Below are 21,576 nucleotides of genomic sequence, written 5' to 3'. Positions count from 1 at the left end.
TCAAACTCTCTCTCCTTTCGGTGACTTACTGGGTTTTGAGCAGATTCACACAGATACAATGTACTTGTTTAGTCAAAGAAGGAACAAAAGAAAAATTAGTATACTGAAATTATCCCTGTTACTCCCCATCTCTTCTCTGTCCCTTGCCTCTTTAATAGCTTTCTTGTATGCCCCATAGCCAGGAAGAGGGAATGGAACATACCCCAGCCTCTATGGATGGGAAGCATCCTCCGCCATCTCTCAGATTGTACCTCCAGCTAGTTTGGCTTCTCTTTATGTAGGTGGTGCTCCGACCCCTTCATGAACTAGCATAGCCAACTTGGGTCCCCATGTTCACGTCCTCCACATCCATCCTCCCTGGGCTGTAGAGACATCATCACACTGGAGCCAGAATTAATAACGTCTGCTATGCTGGGATGCCTTCAGCTCTTAAACACAGGACGACAGAACAGGAGAAGTTAGTGTGTGTGAAAACCCTTTTGGATTATAAGAGAAAACATTTTCTATGGTGCAGGCTTAGATAGGGAAGTTATTCCTGTCACTTAATTTCAGCCACCCTTGCTTTTGTGTTGTCACTACAGAGAGGGTCACCTCCAGAGGACAGCCTAACCTACTTATCTATCTCAGGGATGTGAGATGTCCCCAGGAGGTACTTGTCCTTCTCAGTAGACTACAGGGAAAGCCCTCATGTCTAGGTCAAACTAGACACCTACCTTTTAGATATTTTAATATGACTCCCACCTACTATGTCTTGAGTTCTTTGTAGTGGCTTATGGATCTCCTGATTCCAAGCAGAAGTTAATTTACTTTGAGTCTTACCCTAAAGTAGTTAAGTTTCAGTACTGCACCCAAGGCCCCTAATATGTTGAAGCAGCACTGAAATGGGGGAAAGGTTGGTATGCCACAGGAAATGCAGTTTGGCAACAAGTTTAATAATTCAGTTATGGGGCACCCTAATTACAACTCCTAAAAGGTACCCTGATAGCATTTCTGAATATAAGTTTTTGGATCCCAGATCAAAGATTTTAAACTTTTTTCTTCCAGTATATTTTAATTTTCACTGAAAAATCAGAACTTTGCTTATTAAAAGCTCATTTTTCCAACTCATAGATTTTAAAACCTTCAGCTCAGCACCTACCCCTCCGTTAGAGACATACCAGCTCCAGAGTAGGTGTGATAAAAAGGAGTGTGTACCCAAATGTCGGGGTCTCCACTTCACACACTGGTATTTTACCTTAAACTGCTCATGAAGTTATGAGTTAAGATACTTTGAAGTGCCTGAACAGAAGCGTAGGCACATGTTATTTTCTCCTGCCCTTGCAATGGGGTTGGTAAACCTCTGTCAGAGGGTGCCTGAGCAGTTGGGTGTGATGATCATCTAAAGCCACCTGCCTTTATTGCTTCAAGGGGGTTGGAGCCTTTATTTTTGAAGAGTGAGAGAAGAATTTAGTCTCCATGCCCTATCAGCCATTGAACTCCCTACAGTGTCTGAGTTGTCAATTGATTCTAAATTATTTTGGTAATTTTTGTGTCAACAAAAAGAGATTGGATGGAGATTATCAACTCATTTAAAATACAGCACATTATTATATAAGAGGTGGTAATTCCCTTATGTCAATACTCTTCTGGCCTGGATACAAACTTTGTTGATCTGTTTGTTTCCAATGTCCAGGATCAAAAGAGAATGGCTAGAATTTTAATAATATTTTAAAAACATTTTCTATTTTTTGTAATGAAGTAAATAGTTTTAAAATAAAATCATTTTATACAGTCATCTGGTTTGTCTTTCCTGACTTTGTGCATAATTGTGAATTGAACATATATTGTTTTACATTATGAATCCAGAGAAGTGCCTGTGCTACCCTAGAAAAGAGAATTCTATTGTCCTATATAGAAATGGCTACAATGCCTGGCTAAAAATATTTGTATAGCATTATTATTGCAGGAATTGCCATGGCAACTCAAATGACAGTATTAAGAATGACACCATAAGCCCAGTACTGCCTCACTTAAAGTTGTTAAAGAATTCAAAGTCACAAAAAAATAAATTCTTTAGATATTCATATTCAAAGCAGGAAAATGTTCTCATTATTCAAAGTCTAAATCAAAAAGCTGAACATAATTTATTTTTCTTCAGATTTCCAGTGCATGGAACCACTAGGTATGGAGTCAGGAGAAATTCACTCTGATCAAATCACTGTCTCCTCCCAGTACAGCGCTATCTGGTCTTCAGAAAGGTCCCGGCTAAATTACCCTGAGAATGGATGGACCCCAGGGGAAGATTCTATCAGAGAATGGATACAGGTAAAAAGATAACGTTTTAAAGACACTATTAATAATACTCTGTGGAGTTTATTGAATGTGGAGAATGCAAAAGAAAGAAAAAATAACACAGTAAAGTACTTCTACATAATCTAAGAATCATTGCAAGTGAATAGCTCACATTCCCTATTAGACACACAAAAAAAGACTGACTCCCAAAGGTATAAAAAACCAAAAGGTCAGGAAGATTAATTCTTCTGCTTCCCATGTCTATTGTTTTTTCAGTCTTCTGGGCACAAATAACAGAGATTTTGGTTTAGTGGAAAAGTCAATATTAGTTTAACATGCACTTAAAGTGGAATGTCCCAGTAAACTGAGCATGTGCTATGTCTCTAGCTGATTACAGTTAAGCATTAATATGGCATGGTGTTTTAATGCGCTCAGATTTCACCTCAGAAGACCTGTGTCCCTTCTAGAATATGTTACATACAGAATGAGTTTAGTGATCTCTGTCTAGTGGCTATTCTTCCATGTCCTTATACACAACGTTCATTAGCAAGACTGGCCGTCTGGGCTTTGCTCTGTTAATACAGGAGAAATCCTGCAAACATTTAACCCAGTGAAGAGACTCCTTGAGTTCAGTTAGTCTACTTTGGCTCATTTGCTATTTGTCATCAGGCCCATAGCTTAATTGCACAAGATCCCTGAACAGGTTAGAATTATTGATGTGAATTACTGTTTACAAACAACCTGTACTAGCAGGCAGGTATTAATATCAATAGGTGAAAGAAATAGTGATTTGTCTCAATTGTAGGTTGACTTACACTTCTTAGATATGATCTAGATTCTATTTCAGTTGGCAAAAGCTAAGAGAAAGCCTTGAGCATATTAGATCAATATTATTAATACTGAAAACTTGTTCATATATTTGAAACGTTCCTCCTGCTTCTTTTGTTTTCTATAGGAAATTACTAACTGGCATATAAAAACAATGCCTTATTAGTCGTCCATACGAATGTTCACATTGATGTTTCCTGTGAGGTTTGCTGTCTGCAAGAAAGCTTAAAAACATGTTGAGTAGCAGTTAGTAAAGGGAAGAAAGAGAGGGAAATCTTTCATTTCTAATCCTTTGCACACAATGAGACTCCCAGGTGTCCTGCTTAGGGGCCCCTACACATCCTGAGCTCTTGGCAAATTGGTAATCATGTATGATGGACCTAATCAGACTTCAGAGTGGCAAAAACCCCCTGTTGATCCTTTTCCCTTACTTAGGAATAAATGTTAAAATCTCCCCAGCCTTATCTAAGTGCAAGGCTTGTTATTAATCATTGCCACTTGCAATCCATGGAATGCACATGGAAAAAGGGTGGAATGCATCAGAATCAAATTCCTTGTGTTTCATCTGGTCGGAGGGCCGCCACTTTTTCTTTATTTCCTTCTTTTCTGCTGTCACTTACGTATTTATGACTGGATAATCAAAACAAGAGAGCTAGTTAAATCTCATTCATGTGTTCTGTGTGCTTATTAACTTTATTAAGTTATGATGACTACATACATACATATATAGCTTAATCCTTTCACTTAGAACTAGATCTTTCTGAGAAAAAGTTTCAACGGACATTTTTTAACCATTAACTCCTTTAATAGCAAACACATAACAGAATCCAAGCTACTCCGGGCTTTATGCTTAAAACAGCCCGGGGTACCTCAGGCTTCCTGCCCATGAATTTCTCAGCCTCCTTTTCCTTCTGCTATAAACCAGGGTGCTCAGGGGCTGAAATAACCACTGAGCATAACTTTTAGCAGTGTTACGCTGCCTCCAGCTACCACATCAGCCAAGAAGTTGGTGGCTATTTGTATGCTGTACTGCTCGTGCCACAGCTGTCACCTGTTTCACCCAGCCCCTGGTTTGGGAGAGGCAGCATGAAGCATTTCCCTGAGCAGTCCAGCCCTAGGGCATCTCCTCCACTGCCCAGGGTGCACATGGAGGGATCAGCACCCCCAGGGCAGACTTCATGACAGAGCAACTAGGCTAGGCTGTAGTAAACTTCGCTGTAGAGCTGGGTCTTGTTTGCATGACTGAGCCTACAAAGCCTTGCCTGAAGATTCACTGCATTGAACAGGCGTGCTTAATACATGCTGCTGAAGAACTGTTAATCGTTTCTACCAGTCATCCTATGTAGCAGAAGCAACTGAGCTAGTACAGAGATCGAGTATGCCAACCCTGGCTTTTCACAAGGTATAATGATTTAATTCATCTTTGATTCCATTTGTGTCAGGAGGATATTAATTCTTATTTATTGTGGTTTAATTCAGTACTAACATTGCTAATTCAAACTTCAAATGTGTTCTAAATGCTTTCCTGTTAAACGTAATTGGCAACCTTGAGACGGATGCTAAGTACTTCAGACCATCAGGCACTGCAGTAACAGGGTCCTGGCACATGTGAACTGCCATCTTCTACAAAGGCTTGATGCCATTGGCAGTAAGCACATGTTGCGAGTTTGTACCTGGATAAAAAATTGAAATCCCATGTTTCCTTTGTACAAATATCCCCAGGAACAGATGTTCATCTCCATAAGAGCGTACAGACAAACAACCAAGGACATGCAGCTCTGAAATTACCCGTTGAAAAAAAATCATAATATTTTATAAAAGGAGGAGGACACTTGTATATGAAGGACTGAAGTCACTTTGTTCTGTTTTGTTCTATATGCTATTGTAAACTAGTCATTTATTTGAAGTATTTGCTTTTGTGCAGTACAGTGTAAATGGATTTTTGTTGTATAGTGCAAGAACTCTAGAAAATATTAGGCAGCAAAAAGCAGGATGAAGGATACAGCAATGCTGAACTTGGAACTTTTAAAGTGAAAATTTATGCCTATATGCCCTTGTCTGAGAGACAAAGATTTTGCGTATATCATTATTCATTAATCTTTTCATAACTGCAGGTTTCCATACCTGCAGACACGCTGCAGCTGCTTAAATAGTGATGTCTGCCTTCAAACTGCTAATATGCATATGCAACTAGGGCATATATATGAGATATGTGCAATCATACATGGGTGAAGCAGCTTGAAAATTCAGCTACAAATACTAATTTCCTTAGCGTATCATTTTTTTGTGTAGGGGAAGTATTATAGTTCTCCTTTCCCTTCCTTTTACCCCTCCCTTCAAGGTTAATGTTTTTGCTAAGACAAAAGAAACAGAAAACCTCAGTTAAGTATCAGCAAAGGGAGATTGGTATCTATAAGGGACGTCTAGAGGGCATGTGATATGATTGTCTCCGTGGAGGTGTTGACGTCTTTCGGACCATTTGGCTGAAAAGAATTAGGAAAATAGTGTTGGCTTGTTGTTAGTAATGGATTTGCATTAATTCCATCTGTGGAGGTAGAACCCATTCTTTGGTGCAAAAACTAGATTGCTCCTTTGTGGCTGACAAGGTACTAACCCCTGAGTTCATCTGAATGCTACCTGCTTACTGGGGTCTGCTAAGTGAAAGCTTGTCTGTCCATTCCTTTCCTTAGTTGTTTTGAAATAAATATCAAAGCTTAGATTCAAAATATCCACAGCACAGTCACACCATAAGTCTGCACAGTACTTTCTCCATTTTATTTTCACCCTCAAACACACTTTTTAAAATTGCTCAACTAACTTGAGATTTGGAGTGACTCCATAATCAGAAACAGGGTCACTCCAGATCGAATTTCTTCTTTAAAAACACATTAATAAAGTCTGTGGATTTTCTAATATGAATGGAATAAAGATACGCATGAGGCAAGGGCTGCCAAAAATAAACATGAAGTTATTTTATTGTCATATGGGATGTTATTAGCTCCTCAACCTTAAGCTTACTCTACTTGTTTAGGACACTTAAGTTTCGCACACTCGACTGCCCTTCAGTGTGAAATAGCATAATTTAAAATAAAAAATAAAAACAGCCCTTTAGTTTAATCAAGAGCAGGGAACTGCCATTGCAGCATAAGTCATTGTCCCTCATTAATGTATCCTTTCACAGGAAAAATAGTATAGTGTTTCCATTTCTGCAATCTGAACAACAAACATGTTAATAGGTATCAATTACCAGCCAGTTTCAGTACTTAGAACCAGTAAGAAGGCCAGTGCGAGGGTTTCACATCTGGTTTTAGTGAAACTGTTCCTGTCTGTGGTATTTAAAATTTAAAGAACTCCTGTTATTGTGCAATTGGGAATCCTAGGGGAGTACAATGTTAATGAAATCCATAACATGCAGGGATTTTATGATTGCATTTTCAAGGCGTTCCTTCAAAAGGGACGACTGATTTCTGCCACGGCAGCAGTAATTGTGTTTTTACAGAGTAGATTTAACGTTCGCATTTAAGAACAGCAGTTACGTTTACACTTATCTGAAAAAGTAACATGCGAAATCGTTACATTTAGGGAACTTTTTGTATCTTATTTTTGAAGCCTTTGAGCTGGAGCCATGGGCTGCTGTGCATGGCAAGCTCTTGTGCCTCAGGGACACCCCGATGGGTTGTGGCCAGCAGCCCCCCAGGGCAGTGCAGGAGCTGGGGGGATCTCCAGGAGGAGCGCCTGGCAGGATATGTGCCGTCAGCTAAAGACACTTGAGACCCACGTGTGTGTGGTTTTGAAGGGAGACTGATTGCCTATTACGAGGGTCACTGGGAACCTGTGCTATCATCAATCCTCATAATAGTGTGGGTTTTCAAACCCGCAAGGAGCAACACCTTCTGGGTGCTTTTACTGAAAAATCTGTATGTTTTCTATCAAAATGTTTCTTCCAATGCATATAACACAAATCTTTACACTCCCACCAAGCTGGATGATAGTTTCTGGGTGGCACGATTTTTCTCTTACCCTGTAACACTGAGTGAGACCTCCAGCTTGCCCAGAAAGCAAAGCATGTTTGTTAATAACACAAGATCTTTGGTTCATATTATGGCTGGTTTTGGACAAAACCATAAATCCAGCTTTAAGAATCCTAGCATCAGATTAAAACTTTGCAGCCATAAAATAAAAAGCACTGGTATAAACACACTCTGCCAGTTCAAATTTGTTCAAAAAAGGTTAACAGGGGTTAACATAAATAGACATTATACTTTGGATTGGGTATTATCAGTCATTCTGCAGCTGACACAAGGCCGTACGCTAAGATGAACTCCTTATTGTGTGTTCTGGCTAATATCACATAAATGGCTAATCCAGCCCAAATTTGTACTGCTGGGTTTTTCAGCAGGGCACAGATCCGGCACCACGTAACAGCTGGAGTCAGAGGTTGGCACTGGGAGCAGGTTTGGTTGCTCCCTCTGGCCTCTGCCTGCCTGTCTCCATCCCTTTGGCACCTACGACTCTTGCAGAGCATTTCTCTAGACCTCTAGATCTGTCGGCCCTAGGAATATCAGCTGATGTGGTGCAAAATTCTCCCTCTGCCTCTTGCAGCATTTAGGGATCTGGAGAAAGGCCAGAGAGAGGTAAGAATAGGCTTCCTCAAAAAGCAACCTGGGAGATCCTCTCACCTCCACTGATTGAAATATCAGTTGTTTATTTAACACTAACTCTCCCATGCAAGGAAAATACACTTCCATTGATTTAAAACACTTCTATGTATACACTACTTCACCAGAATGAGAGGGACCTCTGAGGTGGAATTTTCCTTCCATATTTCTCTTCATTCCTTTACATTTGCATAAACCTACGTTCCTTATTATTTGCTCCTTTGTAAGTGAAACCCAGAAGCATGTATCGCTTATGTGAACTGGTATATAGATTAGTACAGATTTATTCCTGTAGCACTTCTGAAAATAGTTGCAGTTCATCATTCGGTGTTTCAACCTTTCATCTGTGTTATAGTTTATTTCCTTATCAGGTATTCACTTAAAAATATAGTCAGTATTTATATATGCTGCTGCACAGCACATTTGTTTCATTAACAGCTTTATTCTTACCTCAGGCAGCTGTTTAGGTTGACGTTACCAAGCAAGCTTATCTAAATATTTCACATGAAAGCTCAAGGAAGTGCAAGTCAACAATGCCAGTTATTTTTATTCTTATTATTTCTGTTTATTTTGGAGTTTGATATTGCAGTGAAGTGCATCATATTACTGCATAGAATAACATGAAACCTGGGAAACCTCAGCCTCCCAGTTCTGCTAGCCTTTGAAGGACTGCCTGAGAGCTGAAGTTCAGAGGCTTTGTGGCAGGGCTTGCCCATCATTAGGGAGCACACTGACATGAAAGCACAAAACCTGTCAGTTCTTTGTCTTCTCTACCACTTTAGAATAAAAGTCATGTATTTGGTTCATGTCATTCTACAGTTCATAACTGCACTCCAGTAATTACAAAAAGCAGAGTTAGCTTTGTGTGGAAAAGTGTTACAGTTATCTTACGGTCTTAACATACTTCGCACATGGGCAAAGAATGACAAAAGAATATTCCTTCCTGGAAATCACTGCCAGTACAGACTGTGACACAGCGCAGAAACAGGGTTAATTGACCCAGCAGGGTACATTTGTACCTTTATTTACTGTGACATGGGAATAAATGGTAGAGTTTCACAAAGGCAAGTACTGAAATTAGACAAGAGGAAAAGGGAGAAATAAAAGGGCCCTACAAAGTATGAAGGTTTTTTTGATTATTCAAAGTGCTTTAAGAGCTATTTTAGTAGCAGAAGGTTCCCAGCCATAGATTTATCACTCTGGGGACCTGAAGGGATGCTCAGAGAACTGTGCAAAACTGTCGGCAGCCTTATTGCTCCAGAAGTGCAGGTGCAAAATGCAGTTTAGAAGAAAATCTTCTCTACCTCCCTCTGACATGTTTCAGCATCAGCCCTAATATGGAGGGGAGTCCTGTGTGGCTTCGAGCAATCCTGCATGCAACATATGGAGGAGCAGCAGAAGCAGAGCCCCTCTGAGCCTCCACTACCAGCCTAATCATTATAATAGTTTCAGTTCTTTCAGGGGATCCATTATGCAGAGATAAGAGTAGTTTGTATATACCTCTGTAATTACCTATGTATCCACTTCCCAGTCCAGCCCTACATCCCCTCAACGGCTGCAAGACAGATGGCCCTTTAGAGCTAAGATAGCGACTTAAAAATGTGTCCAGCAAAAGCACTGATTCAGCAGCTACTAAAATAATTTTGTAAATTTATCTCACTTTCACTAGTTGGTTCCAGGAGGGAAAGAAATTAAAACTTTAAATATGGTTTTAAACTAAACACCACAGTTGTGGGTTTTGGTTTTTTTAAATCACAACATCTTTTTTGTCTACTTTCTTTCACAGAAATTAAAGCCACTTAAAAAAACTTTGTACAAAATTATTCTTCTCTCTCTTACTTTTCCTGTTCACCAGGTTCATGTGTTTGGCTTGACATAAAGCATTTGTTATTATTTGCTTGTTCTTAAACTGCCATCAAGCCAAAAAATCAGTTGTTTGTGCCATTCTGCTTGGTAGGGGAGTGCTCTCCCAGATGGCTTGCAGACCCCGTGGGGGCTGAGGCAGCCTTGCCCACCCAGCTACGAGGCACTGCAACACATCTGCTCCATCACAGCCAGGATTTTTTGCAGATGTAAAGGAAGGTATCTCAGAAGGAGATTTTTCTGAGTCCAGCAGAAATAAATTAATGTACAAGACTAGACAGGTGTCAAACTGTGGGTGAGGTAGAGCTCAAGGCTAGAAGTTAAGTGACTAAGGGTAGTGGCCAGAAACACAGCCTTGGGCAGGAACGCACAGCTGAGGCATGTTATAATAAGCAGAGTTGTTACTGAGCTAAAGGTCTCTGTTCTCACGGGGCTGACCCTGGGTTGGAGAGGATAGGTTACTGCTGAGTGCTTTGCAAAGGCAATTGTGCATTTTTATTCATTCTTTCCACACCTGCACAGTAGTATGAAGCTGAAGAGTTCACAAGTCCTATCGGCCCTCCTCATCCCACCATCCATGCTCCAGATTTTCTGTTGCCAAGCTATTATTTGCCTCCCCTGTCCTTGTGTCATCCTGCTTTTCTGTCCCAGTTTAATTCTGTTCTGCCCATTAGGTGACATTTTCACAGCAGTAGCAAGACAGGTAAAGTGGAAGGATAAATGAGATTTCTTCCAAGTGGTAAATACCTGCCCTTCAGAAAGCAATTTGTCTTCTTCCCATGAAAAAAAAAAAGAAAAATAAAGAGTATATTTCAACAGGGAAATACTTCCATTTTCCCTTTACCTCTAATGTTTTCATTCAAGATTTTAAAAAACTCTTTAAAAAGGCATCAGAGTCAACTTCATTGCTGTCTGATAAACAAAACGTACTAACAGAGAAAAAACAGTTGACCAAACATTAAGCTGAGGTTTGGTTCCTCTGTTTTCAGGAACAACTGGCTTCTCATCAGAGAAGCACTGTTTACACATAACTTCCACCAACCAGCTGTACCTGTGTAGTCTGGTCCTTCTCTTCATTGCAGCCTCCTGTGTTGAACACTTTGGGCCACATTCATTTCTGGTTTGGATCCTCCAAAGCTGCTCAAAAGATCAGTTTGTCCTATCAGATATAAAACTAAGGCATATTTTAGCAGGTCATATTTAGGTTATAGATTATTGTACTATAGACTAAGGTGACTTTCAGCCTTAACACAGACAGGAGCAGACTCTTCCATTGCAAGTCCTATTAAATTCAAACTATGTGCTTGACATAGCACAGAATAATTTTAAAATGCTCTTATCAGGCCATAAAAATTAACTGTCCACAGGAGTGTTCCCCACTTTCATGACATGCTTAACTAAGAAAATACATCCTGTGTTTATTTTAAAAAGCCACAGCACTTAAAAATCAATAGCTTTGCTCTTAACATAGCTGGAGATACAGCAACTTTTAGAGAGGCTGGGTGGGAGTACACAAACCAGGCACTATTCTTTCACCAAAGAAACCCTGGAAGTTAAATCCCCGTGGCTGGAGTTTGCGTGGGCTTTGTTGAGAGGAGGGCAGAGCTGGGGGCAGCCAATTTCCCTAGTTTGCTTTAGCACCAGAGGGTAAGTTGTCTTGGTAGTCACTGGCTTTTACCCTCCCTTCTGCTGTCCCCCTCCCTCCTCCGGCACGAGAGCACCGCTCTCAGCAGTGGGTCTTCCAAATCACAGCCTCAGAAGTGTTTCATCTACATGTGCGCATTTCCTCGGAGCTATGAGGGACATACCAAGGAAAAAGCAAAATAATCTTTGCACGTATAGTCTTTTTCTCTCGTTTTTCCTCTGTACATTTACAGTACCCTCACCACACCATCTAACTGCAGCTATTTTTCTAGAAGGTAGCAGAAACTCATATTTTAAAAAAGCAGTGACTTGCTTGGTGACCCAGTAGTAAATTAAAATCATCATACACAATGTGTATGAAATAGAAAATCGAATTTTGGTGCAACAAAACTGACAGTTCCATTTAACAGAGAATAAATGAATGCAGACTCCTGTGGATGACTGACTGATTTAAAGAGGCTGTGCCGATTTTCCAAGATAAGAAAGCTGATCACAAGAAAATACATGTATTTCTACATGACACAGGTTATACACCTATTCCAATTGCCAGTGAAATTAGGCTTAAAAGGTATTAAATCTTAGGCACTGGCAGTTTTTTCTCGTTGTGTTGCTATTTTTTATAGAAAACCGAAAACCTGAACTTCCAAAAACATCCAAGTGTAGCAAATTTCAGTGGAACTCTCTCTGAACACAGTGATTGCATGGTCAGATCTATCTACACTATCAAGGTGTGCTGTCTGAGACAGCAGAGGCTTAATCCTGCATATTAGATCATCCCCTCACTTACCAGCTTCCTACCCAATTAGCATAGGTATGCTGCGAAACGGGAAGAAGCAGAGGTTATTTCTGTGTGTTTATGCATGTGTAATATTGTACTTATATTCAAAATACCAAAATGTATTATAAATCAAGCCCTGCTGTCTGTACCCTCTGATTTTAACAAGACAGCAGCTGGCAAAAAAAAAATGTTACAGAAGAACTTTATAGGCAAAATTGAATGTTTTCCACCCAAAGCCCAGTTATTCATATGTGAAGCAGTCTGATAGAGAAGCTTTGGATTACTTGTTTCCCATCTGCGCATTAGTTGCTCAGTACACTTGGGGGAAAGAAAGTCCTACAATTATGTCCTCCTCTCAGAAAAGAGTGGTTCTGCAAGTATTGCTATAGAGTTTCCCTTTTCTATAGTTTCTAACACAAACTGGGGAAGGTTACATTCAAACTGAACTAAATAGTTGTCTTCATTCCAGATCAGAGGATTAAGCTCAGGTTTAAAATTAAATGTAAATTACAAATAAGTATTCAGAAAACGTTAATTAAAAGTATTACGTTCCTGACTCATTTATTGCTCAGCAAGGGTTCCTAAGTATCTTAGCTGGAGAAAGGGGCCATTCACATTCCTCCTTTTTGACCAAGTCATTGTACATGTCTTAGGTTATCCATTTGCAAGTTAATGTAGTGCTGAAGCAAAGGTTTTCATTTTAAAGAAGTAATATTTCACAGCAAGATATGCTGCTGCAAGATGTAAACCAATCTTTTTTCTAAAGCACTGGGAGTTAATCAGCCTTTCTCTTCATTGCTACAGAGAGGGTTCGAATGGCATAGGATGCTGATTGCTTAGATCCCAGAGTCTATAGAAATCCCAATACGATTATATTTTCCTCCCTTTGTTATCAGAGTTTATTGTATCTTGGTGTTCAGGTTTTAAGTAGTTTTCAGGTAAAAAAATAAATTAAGAAGAAGGTATTTTCTGAGTCTTCTGAATAATGATCGTGTTACATCAGAGCACATGAATGCGTAAGGTGGAGCTTGCAAATGAATAGCAGAAGGATCGTTCACTATCACTGCATGTGCACTGGGTGCATTTCATACAATGCAGTGAGCCCATTTCAGGGGAGCATTGCACTGCCCTTGCTTTTAAACCAAACTCCTTCAAAGACTCACACTAAAATAATCACACGGAGCTAATGTGTACCAGTGGCAGGGCTTCTCCCGGCCCACTTGCAGCATTTCTCTTTCACATTTGATCTTTATGGTTTCCATACTGGAGCGATTTGGTTTGCTGAATTCTGGAAATGTCTCAAGTTGAAATGCTAGTGTATTAACCTGCTGTACTGAGTCTCTTTTGTTTCTCTTTACCAGAGTGCTGCTTGCCAATTTTTACAACCACAGCAGATTTTACTATTCAAACAGAACCAGATGGAACACCAGTTCAAAGAACATGTCAGAATTAAATATTTCTTTTTTAATTAGTTGCTTCTGATTTATGCAAAAAAAAATTAACATAAGAGTGGGAGAATGTGCCATGAATCCAGATGCAACACAGCCCACACAAGCATTATCTTTTCTCTGTCAGAGACAGAGGCCTTTTCTTTCATTTTTTCTTGTCTTTTCTTTTTTCTTGTCTTTTCTTTTTTCTTTTTTGTTTCTGAATTTCATTTTTCTTACACTTTCTGCATCTTTTCCTTCTTGAAGCAGCCCCATAATGATGGCTGAGGTTCTCTTATGTTCATCAGTCATACTTTTTCATCATTATCTTAAAATTTCTCTTGTAGAAACTGGCTGATCTGCTTCTAAAAAAATTTACCATTCCCAATACTGCAATCCCAGCATCAGCATCTTAATGTGATAGCATCCTTTGAGTCTACTCTTTGTTTTCAGTTGGGGGAATCTTTACACTTAAGTTTTTTCTGCTGCAGAAAAGGATTTGGGCAGAGGGTGAAGATTGAGAGGAATATTTCCACTGCTAAAGTTCATTTCCTTTTTGCTGCCAAGCATTCCTATTTCTTTGGCATGAATGTTTGCTCATCTTCTGTTTCATGCTTCCCCATTTTTGCCAAGTCACATAAGCATCAGTTCAGTAAAGCGTACTGACTAAGGACAGTTGTTAGGCACAGACTAGAAGTTGAGCATGTGATTAGCTGCTTTCTCTTCTGGGGGTCTCAGGATGTTGCTGTCAAGGTCAATGAGAAAGACTTCAGTGACTTGGGAGAGATCTAACTAACAGCAATATTTTCTCCTCACTTTCTTTATGGGGCTGCCACAAATATCACTGAGAATTTTGCACAGAGATCTGAGATGGTTTACAGCCTTAACTATTTTTATTTAAACCCAGGACATTAATCAAGGAGTTGTGCTCTTGCAATGACTGCTCATTTCAAGGACAAAGACTTTTGGAAGTAATTTTCCAACCAAATTAATGAAACTATTTTCAAAATTTCTTCTAGACCCTGTGCCATTTTTACTTAGCATTCTATTCTTCTTTACTTAAAGCTCAGTAAATTAAGGAATTAAGTGGTAGTTGTGTATACCTCATGGGAGAGCATGACTGGTCAAATCAACAGCAACACCTAATAAGAAAGATCAACTCTTGCTTAATTAAATATTTGACAGAAGAACAGTGAAGCGTCACAACAGTTAATCTGACTCAGAGCACTGTATGCTATCTAGGGAAATGACACAGTTCTCTAAAAATATTTACTTTGGTATGTTGTGTCAAGTGATGGATTATACAGCTTTTCAAGCCACAAGAGATGCCCGCAACAAAAAGTTTCCTGTTGTTAATCAAACTCCAGCACTTTGTCCTTTATTTTCTCAGGCTGTTGAGCAGACCTACAGTAGGAGTGTTAAAAGCTGGTAAAACTGCTCCCTTGCTACAGCTCCCTCAATGGCCGTATTTTATTTAGCACGGCAGATCTTCGTTCTGGAAATAAGGTCTTCCATACTATGACAGTTATGTATGGTGCAAGGAAGCAGCAATATTCCTTTCAAGTTGTGTATGTTGTGTGTTGTTCTTTATCCAGCAGTTTGCTAAGATTTGCTACATGATATATTGGGCAGAGCTAAATGTTATTCTCTTTCCTTCACCTTAACTGGTCTCTAATAAAATGCATACGCCACCCCTTGCATGTCTATGTCTTTAAAATGTGTCACCCACCCACATTTTTTGGAGACAGTAAGACAGCAATAAAAATATTTTTACCGGATGCTAAAAGATATTGCAGAATAAATAGAGAGAAAGTAATTCTTATGTAGAAACAGCTAGCGTCTTGCAATATGCTGTTGCAGGATACAAACTGATTTTAGAAGTAAGAACAACTGGTGCTTTCTTTACATGAACATTTCTCTCCTGGAAAAAAAGACACACTTGAGACGTTACTCATTTCTTGTAAGTTAGGGGCCCATTCCTATAAGCAAGTCTGCTCCCAGTCTTGTACTTAGCAGTAAAGGTGGTGACATTGCAGCAGAGGCAGTTACCAAAGGCTGTGTTTGTTGGATGAGGCCCTAAGGCATCATTTTCCAGGAGAGAGATGCTTTTTAATCGGAATGAAAGTAACCAAAATTTGAAAAAAGAATTAGTAACATACTGCAGTTAGTCAAAGCTAAAACTCTGGAAATGAAATGTCATGATTTCAGGTTTGGAGACAGCTGTCTATCTCAGATCACAGCCATACAGCATGCAATAACTTACAAAATCACTTGCATCCTCTAAAATAAATACCAGATGTTTGTTTATCATATGTGCAAAAAGTTAAATGTCAAGTTGCAGGGAAATGCATTTGATGTTCATCTTCAAAAGTACTGTATTTCATCACCACCTCTCTCCACAGTTCATTTTAACGTGAAACACAAGTTCTTGAAACAAAAAATGACAAGAAGCCCAAAACAAAAAGCTAGCTGTTAAAGATTTGTATTACCATCTCAGCTGGAGGAGGCTGGATCTGAGAAAAATGGGTTGCCTCTGGTCATGTTAACACTTGGAGACCTCTGTGGAGGGGATATACTAAGCTGATTAGAAATTATACAAACAGTTGGACTCTATAAGCATAAGCCTCCAAAAAAACATAAGAACTCCTACGTGTTTGGTGACAGGTGTACTAGAGCTACTGCCCTCTGCAATGATTCCTCTGGATAATAAGGCACAGAAAAGCAGTATCTTCCCAGAGCTACATTTTGGTACCTTCAGGTTCCAGTTGTTAACAGCAGTTGATATGGTTGAACCTCAGCTCTGAGCAGTCCCTGTAACATTTAGACTGTGTATTTTATGCACAGTTTTCCATTTTACAGAAAGCAAAGTTTCAAAAGACATTGGAATAAAACAAAATACATCACAAAATAATTAAAGAAGGTGAGCTTAACAGCCCTTCAGATGTGTCATGCAGTTTCCAAGGTAGTCTTCTACATAATTTATTTCTATCACCTCAGTTAGAGAATATTAGTACATTTAGAGCTTGATTTACAAACATACGTAGGCACCACAGAGGGGTGCTTAGTGTTGCAATTCTGTTTGTATGCACCTGGAGAGGAGCAGTTCCTCCGGAGACCACTGCAGAGAATTGTCAAAAGGAGGAAAATGCCTTAAGCTTTGCCTCTCTCCTGGACTACTGCACTGAGTCAGAGTTAGTACTTGAAAACTCCAATGCTTCTGCTTCTCTGCAGCTTAACCCCACCTTTCTTATTTGCACTACTCCTTTCTCAGAAAACACTGAGGGAGAAAGGTTATTCTTTTTTCCTCTATCAGCTTCTGAGAAAACACCCCCTGGCATGTGGCAGGTCTGGGGTTACAGCTTGCTTTTGCAAGGGGTTTAAAGCTGTGGCATGCAGCTGAACACTCAGCCTCCAGGCGCTCCAGGAGAGGACTGCTGTTGATATAGTTCCAGTTTTCAAGAAGCACGTAAAGATTTGCTGATCGGGAGAGAGCACATCTATGTGAAGAGATGTTCTCCCTAATGACAAGCGGTGCCCCCCTCCTCCTGTACTGCATTACACAGTTACTGGAGCCAGGAGTGCTAATGAGGTTGCTCCTTCCCTACCTATAGGCAATAAATTAGAGGTCTTCTCAGAGTCTCTGTCTCTCCCAGTGAGTTGTTAACTTCTGGCAGGAGAAATTCTGCCCACCTTTTGAATTCTCCTAGGTTTTAGGCATGAAGGTAGATGTCTAAATCCTTTGTGTGTTTAGGACTTAGCTCTGGGCAGTAGGATAGATGCTGTAGGATATTCAGTGTCCCAAGTGTTAAGGGAGTATATTGAATACCATCATTTGGGACTGACAAAAATTTGGGCACCTAAGGTTTTTTGATGGGACAAGCCTGAGTCGCCTGAACGGTCAGTGACTGGTCGATGTAATTGTTAGCTCAGGCATCAACTAATCAAACCTTCCCCTAAACCCTCAATGATAAATTTTAACTTGGCTTCAAATACCTAGAACTCTTGTAATAGGCCTTTGCTTGACTTCATTCACAATGAAGTACTTACTGTATATTAAAAAGCCCCTAATAGAATCATTTCAAATCAGTTGGAACGGTACAGGCCTGGGACCCTAATCATTTCAAAACTGAAGAGCTGTTTCAAATTGTAAGAGAAGCAGATCATTTAAATAACTTCGCTCTGCACTCCCCCAGACTTCCAGATTTTCAAGTGCACTTCAGCCTGGAAGTGAATGTGGTATTGGACATAACTCAGTGCAGCACACTTTACAATCAGCAGAGTACAGTTTGGAGAGCATTTGAAGTTAAGCTGAGATTGCTCAGCGCAATGATGCCCAGATTCCCCCATTAACTTTCAGATTGCAACAATCTAACATCTGAGACTCTCCAGTTACTTTAAATCACTTGATTGTTTTTGTAAGGTGGTGCTGAGATTTTTTTTTTAAGACTGAATTTTTTTATCACGACAAAACAAAATGTTGCAGTATTTTACCCCTAAAGACAAGGGCTAAAATGTTACATACAGACTTTAACAGCCTTAAAAACTGGGGCAGGGGCAGGGGCTTTGCCCTGAAAGCTAGTTCTATCTGTCATACACAAGGCTGCTATTCTTGTGTTGGAAGACTTCAAAATGCTTTGCATATGACATGGGCATTTAAAGAGCAGCCAGTCTGTCCTCAATAGCACTTCCTTCAGCCTTTTGAGAGAGAATGCAGAGCATGTTGATTTATCTGCTCCAGTGCCTTTGGATATATGACATACATCCAGGAAAAAGGATGCCTGTAGGACACAGGGGACATATATTCTGCATCCTGCGTACTTTGGAAATAATGAAAAAGCCTAAGACATTCATGAGACATTCACTTGAGAAGGGTTAATTCAACCTATTATTAACCTACTAAAGTCTGGACAACTGAAGTTTAGAGGAATAAATTACTCTGATTAATATTTTGTGCATAGTGTCATTTTATATTGAAATTAAATGGCTTGCTTTAGGAAACAAAGAGAAGGTTCTAGCTATGGAGAAAGAGGGTGATGAATTTGATTTTAATTGTTTTGTTTTTATGGCTAAAGAAAGGCTGTAAGGAAATAGCAGGTGTTCCAAAACTGTGGTCATCAACCTGGCTGTGAGAGAGTTTTGTGCCTAGTTTCAGCCATTTGGCAGCTGGACTTGTGCACTGGGACAAAGGTTTCTTTTGTCAGCAGAACTGACTTGGGTAGCCACAGTCCTGCACCCCACTTCGTCGTCCCAGCTATGCTGATACAACTTTGGTGATGCCACATGATGAACTAGATCAGGAGACAGATCTGGATGACAAATAACTGGGGGAGGGGAAGGTTAGCCTAAATCACTTGTCCATTTGGTTGCAGTGTAACTTCATGAGAGAAGGAGAAAGACAGAACATGGGTGAAGAAGAGAGGCCTCTAACACACATTCATATGCACACCATACCATTCATTTCTCCAGCAAGTTCAAAATGCCATTATTTTCTAATTATTAAAGTTAACTACATTTGACAGTTGGAACAGAATTATCGTACTTGGCTTAATACTTATCTCTGTTTTGTTCAAATACATCATACGGTACAAGCAACTCATTTGCCTTTTTCCCAACAAAATCACACAGTGATTCTTAATTATCTTGTGACTAATACACCACGGGATTCTTTTCTACACTTCTGTTTGCAAGTGATGAGCTCCTGGGTTTTAGCAGAATTCTTGTTATCGTTCCCTAAGTGCATGAGTTTGATATTGTACCATTAAATTTCATCCTATTTCTAATACTCTAGCCCTCAGGGTCATTCAGTTCTCACTGCATGACTCTCCTCTGTATTGACAGTGCCTTGCAGCTTTGTGTCCTCAGCAAAGTTCATTAGCATCTATGCAAGGTAGTTAATGAAAGCATTAAGTAAGATTGTTTACCAGACTGGTCCTTGAGGAACTTCTCTAGTAACTTCTCTGCAGTCTGGTGGTTCCCACTCGCACTGATGGGCTCTCTGGTTCCTCCCCAATAGAGGAAAGATAATTCTCTGGCATGTGAATAGCCTTCCTGTCTAATTAGGCAAATGTCCCTGTCTCCTGTGATGACACTGTTTACAAAAGAGGAGATTCAGCTATGTTATTACTAACAATATACTGCAGTTTCCTTTATATAAAATCGTTATTATCTCTGTAAAACATGGACAAGAGGGGTGTCACTTCTGCATTACTGTTATGCTCTGAACAGGTGGTCCTCATGTCCCAATTCATTCCTTACCACAGGTAGATCTAGGCCTTCTCCGCTTTGTTTCTGGAATTGGGACTCAAGGAGCCATCTCAAAAGAAACAAAGAAAGAATATTATCTGAAAACATACCGTGTAGATGTCAGCTCCAATGGAGAGGACTGGATTACACTGAAGGAGGGAAACAAGCCTGTTGTAAGTCTTTTCGCTTTTACCTCTCTTTGGCCAAGAAATAGGCTATTGAATTCTTTAGTTACTACCAGTTGTTAAAAAATTAAGAGGAGTAAGGTATCACAGGTTTAATCAGCATGATCAGGGTTAACAATATCCCAGATCCAAAAAATAGCTATTGTCTCAGCAGTAATGGGCCACAGAAATTGTTTATCCAAAGCCTAGAGCAGCCGAAAAGGGTACAAGGTGTTGCCCCATCTGTTGTACCCACAGGAATCTGAGTGGTTTGGGTCTTTTCCCTGGAGTGTGCTGCTGCTTCCCATTTTGCCAGAGATCATCTATGTGACCTTGAGGAAAACATTATGTGGAACCTTTTAAAAAACCTGTAGGTCCCTTATCTGCAGTGAAGCTCTGGCTATGCAATGTGTCAGTGCCTCGGCTCCCTGTGCAATGCTGTCTTGCAGGAGTGCTAGCAAATCATTAGTAGTTTGTTAGACTTACAAGCATCTCAGTGATGGGGGTCATGCAGACAGATAATTAGGCACACCTTTCCATCCTTACAGATTTTTATCACCTTTCCATTTATCAGTGGATTTGCTTTCTGTGACCTCCCAAATGAAACAGCTTTAGACACTCATAAGAAAAATCTTCATTACCCACTACCATGAGCATAAAGCTCATTACTGAGAAGTCAATTCTGCTCCAACTCTCACATGAATAGTCCCAGTGAGGATGTGCCTCCCTTCCCACCCCGCTCAGGATGTGCCCGGAAGCAGCATCTCCAGAGGCTGCCAGGGGCTGATGCAACTGGAAAGGTTTTGTGGTGCCTCCCTTCAAAACAGTGGTTTTGTGACCCTTCTGTGAAGATCTAGAAGAGCTGTATAATATTAAACTCTATCAATGTAACCATATCTAGCTCTAAATATTTGGTTACTGGTTTGTCCCTGATTCATCTGTAAGTGCTATGCCAAGTCCACTACATTTATCTAATCAAAATGGCAGCTAGCAGTGCTTAACACATACATCTTCCCTCTTTGAAGCACTGTGTAAAACAATAAAAAATGAATCCTGAAAGCTTCTCTTTGACAGGTATTATCCTGGTTTTACAGAGAAGGACTTTAGAAGGTAAAATGCCACAATTTGTGCACTGTATAATGATGTATAAATGTACAATAACTGACCTGCCCAGAGTCACAAGAGGAGCCAACACTGTGGCTGGTATAAGAGACAAGGTTTCCTGGCTCTGGTTCCTGTAATCTGAACAAATGCCTCTTTCAAAATCAGAATATGCCTGATTTTCATTACCAACTTCAATTTGTACTCTGTAAGAGTGTATTTTACATGAGTTTCTATTGAGCATGTTGTCCTTAATTAGTGGGAGCCCTTCCTAAACCTGTGTTATTTGTTCAAAGGGCTTATTAAAAAAAAAAAAAAGGTTTCTAAAATGTCAATATTTTGCTGTTGATGAGGACAATAAAAAACTACACACTAGTCATCTTCTGATATTTTTATTCAAATTAAAAGTTAAGGAGAATTGGCTACTGAAGGAACAACACTAGCAGGCAGTAGCAGTTCTCTTAATGGAAGCCTCACACGAGTGTTGCACTAACCACATATAAGGAGTTGTGTACTTTTGAGAAAAGACTCATTTCCTCTGTCAGATGCAGACCTAGAGAAAACCACAGTGGGTCCTCACAGTGAAAAAAAGTTGCTGA

The 21,576-nt window shown here is 39.8% G+C and overlaps 1 protein-coding gene across 4 annotated transcripts in view; it reads left to right on the top strand.

The window, feature by feature from the left end:
- Positions 1-21,576, top strand: part of NRP1 (neuropilin 1) — a 115,981-nt gene that overhangs the window by 62,143 nt on the left and 32,262 nt on the right. For all 4 annotated transcript variants that reach the window (XM_064444936.1, XM_064444933.1, XM_064444935.1 and 1 more), the window contains exons 7-8: positions 2,138-2,304; positions 19,730-19,885. In XM_064444936.1, the coding sequence (XP_064301006.1) occupies positions 2,138-2,304; positions 19,730-19,885 (323 nt within the window). The remainder of the gene's footprint in view (positions 1-2,137; positions 2,305-19,729; positions 19,886-21,576) is intronic.

This window comes from Phalacrocorax carbo, chromosome 2 (assembly GCF_963921805.1).
Source record: "Phalacrocorax carbo chromosome 2, bPhaCar2.1, whole genome shotgun sequence".
NCBI classification, from domain to species: domain Eukaryota; kingdom Metazoa; phylum Chordata; class Aves; order Suliformes; family Phalacrocoracidae; genus Phalacrocorax; species Phalacrocorax carbo.
Note: the sequence above shows the minus strand (reverse complement) of the source record. Positions and strands in the feature narration are given on the sequence as shown.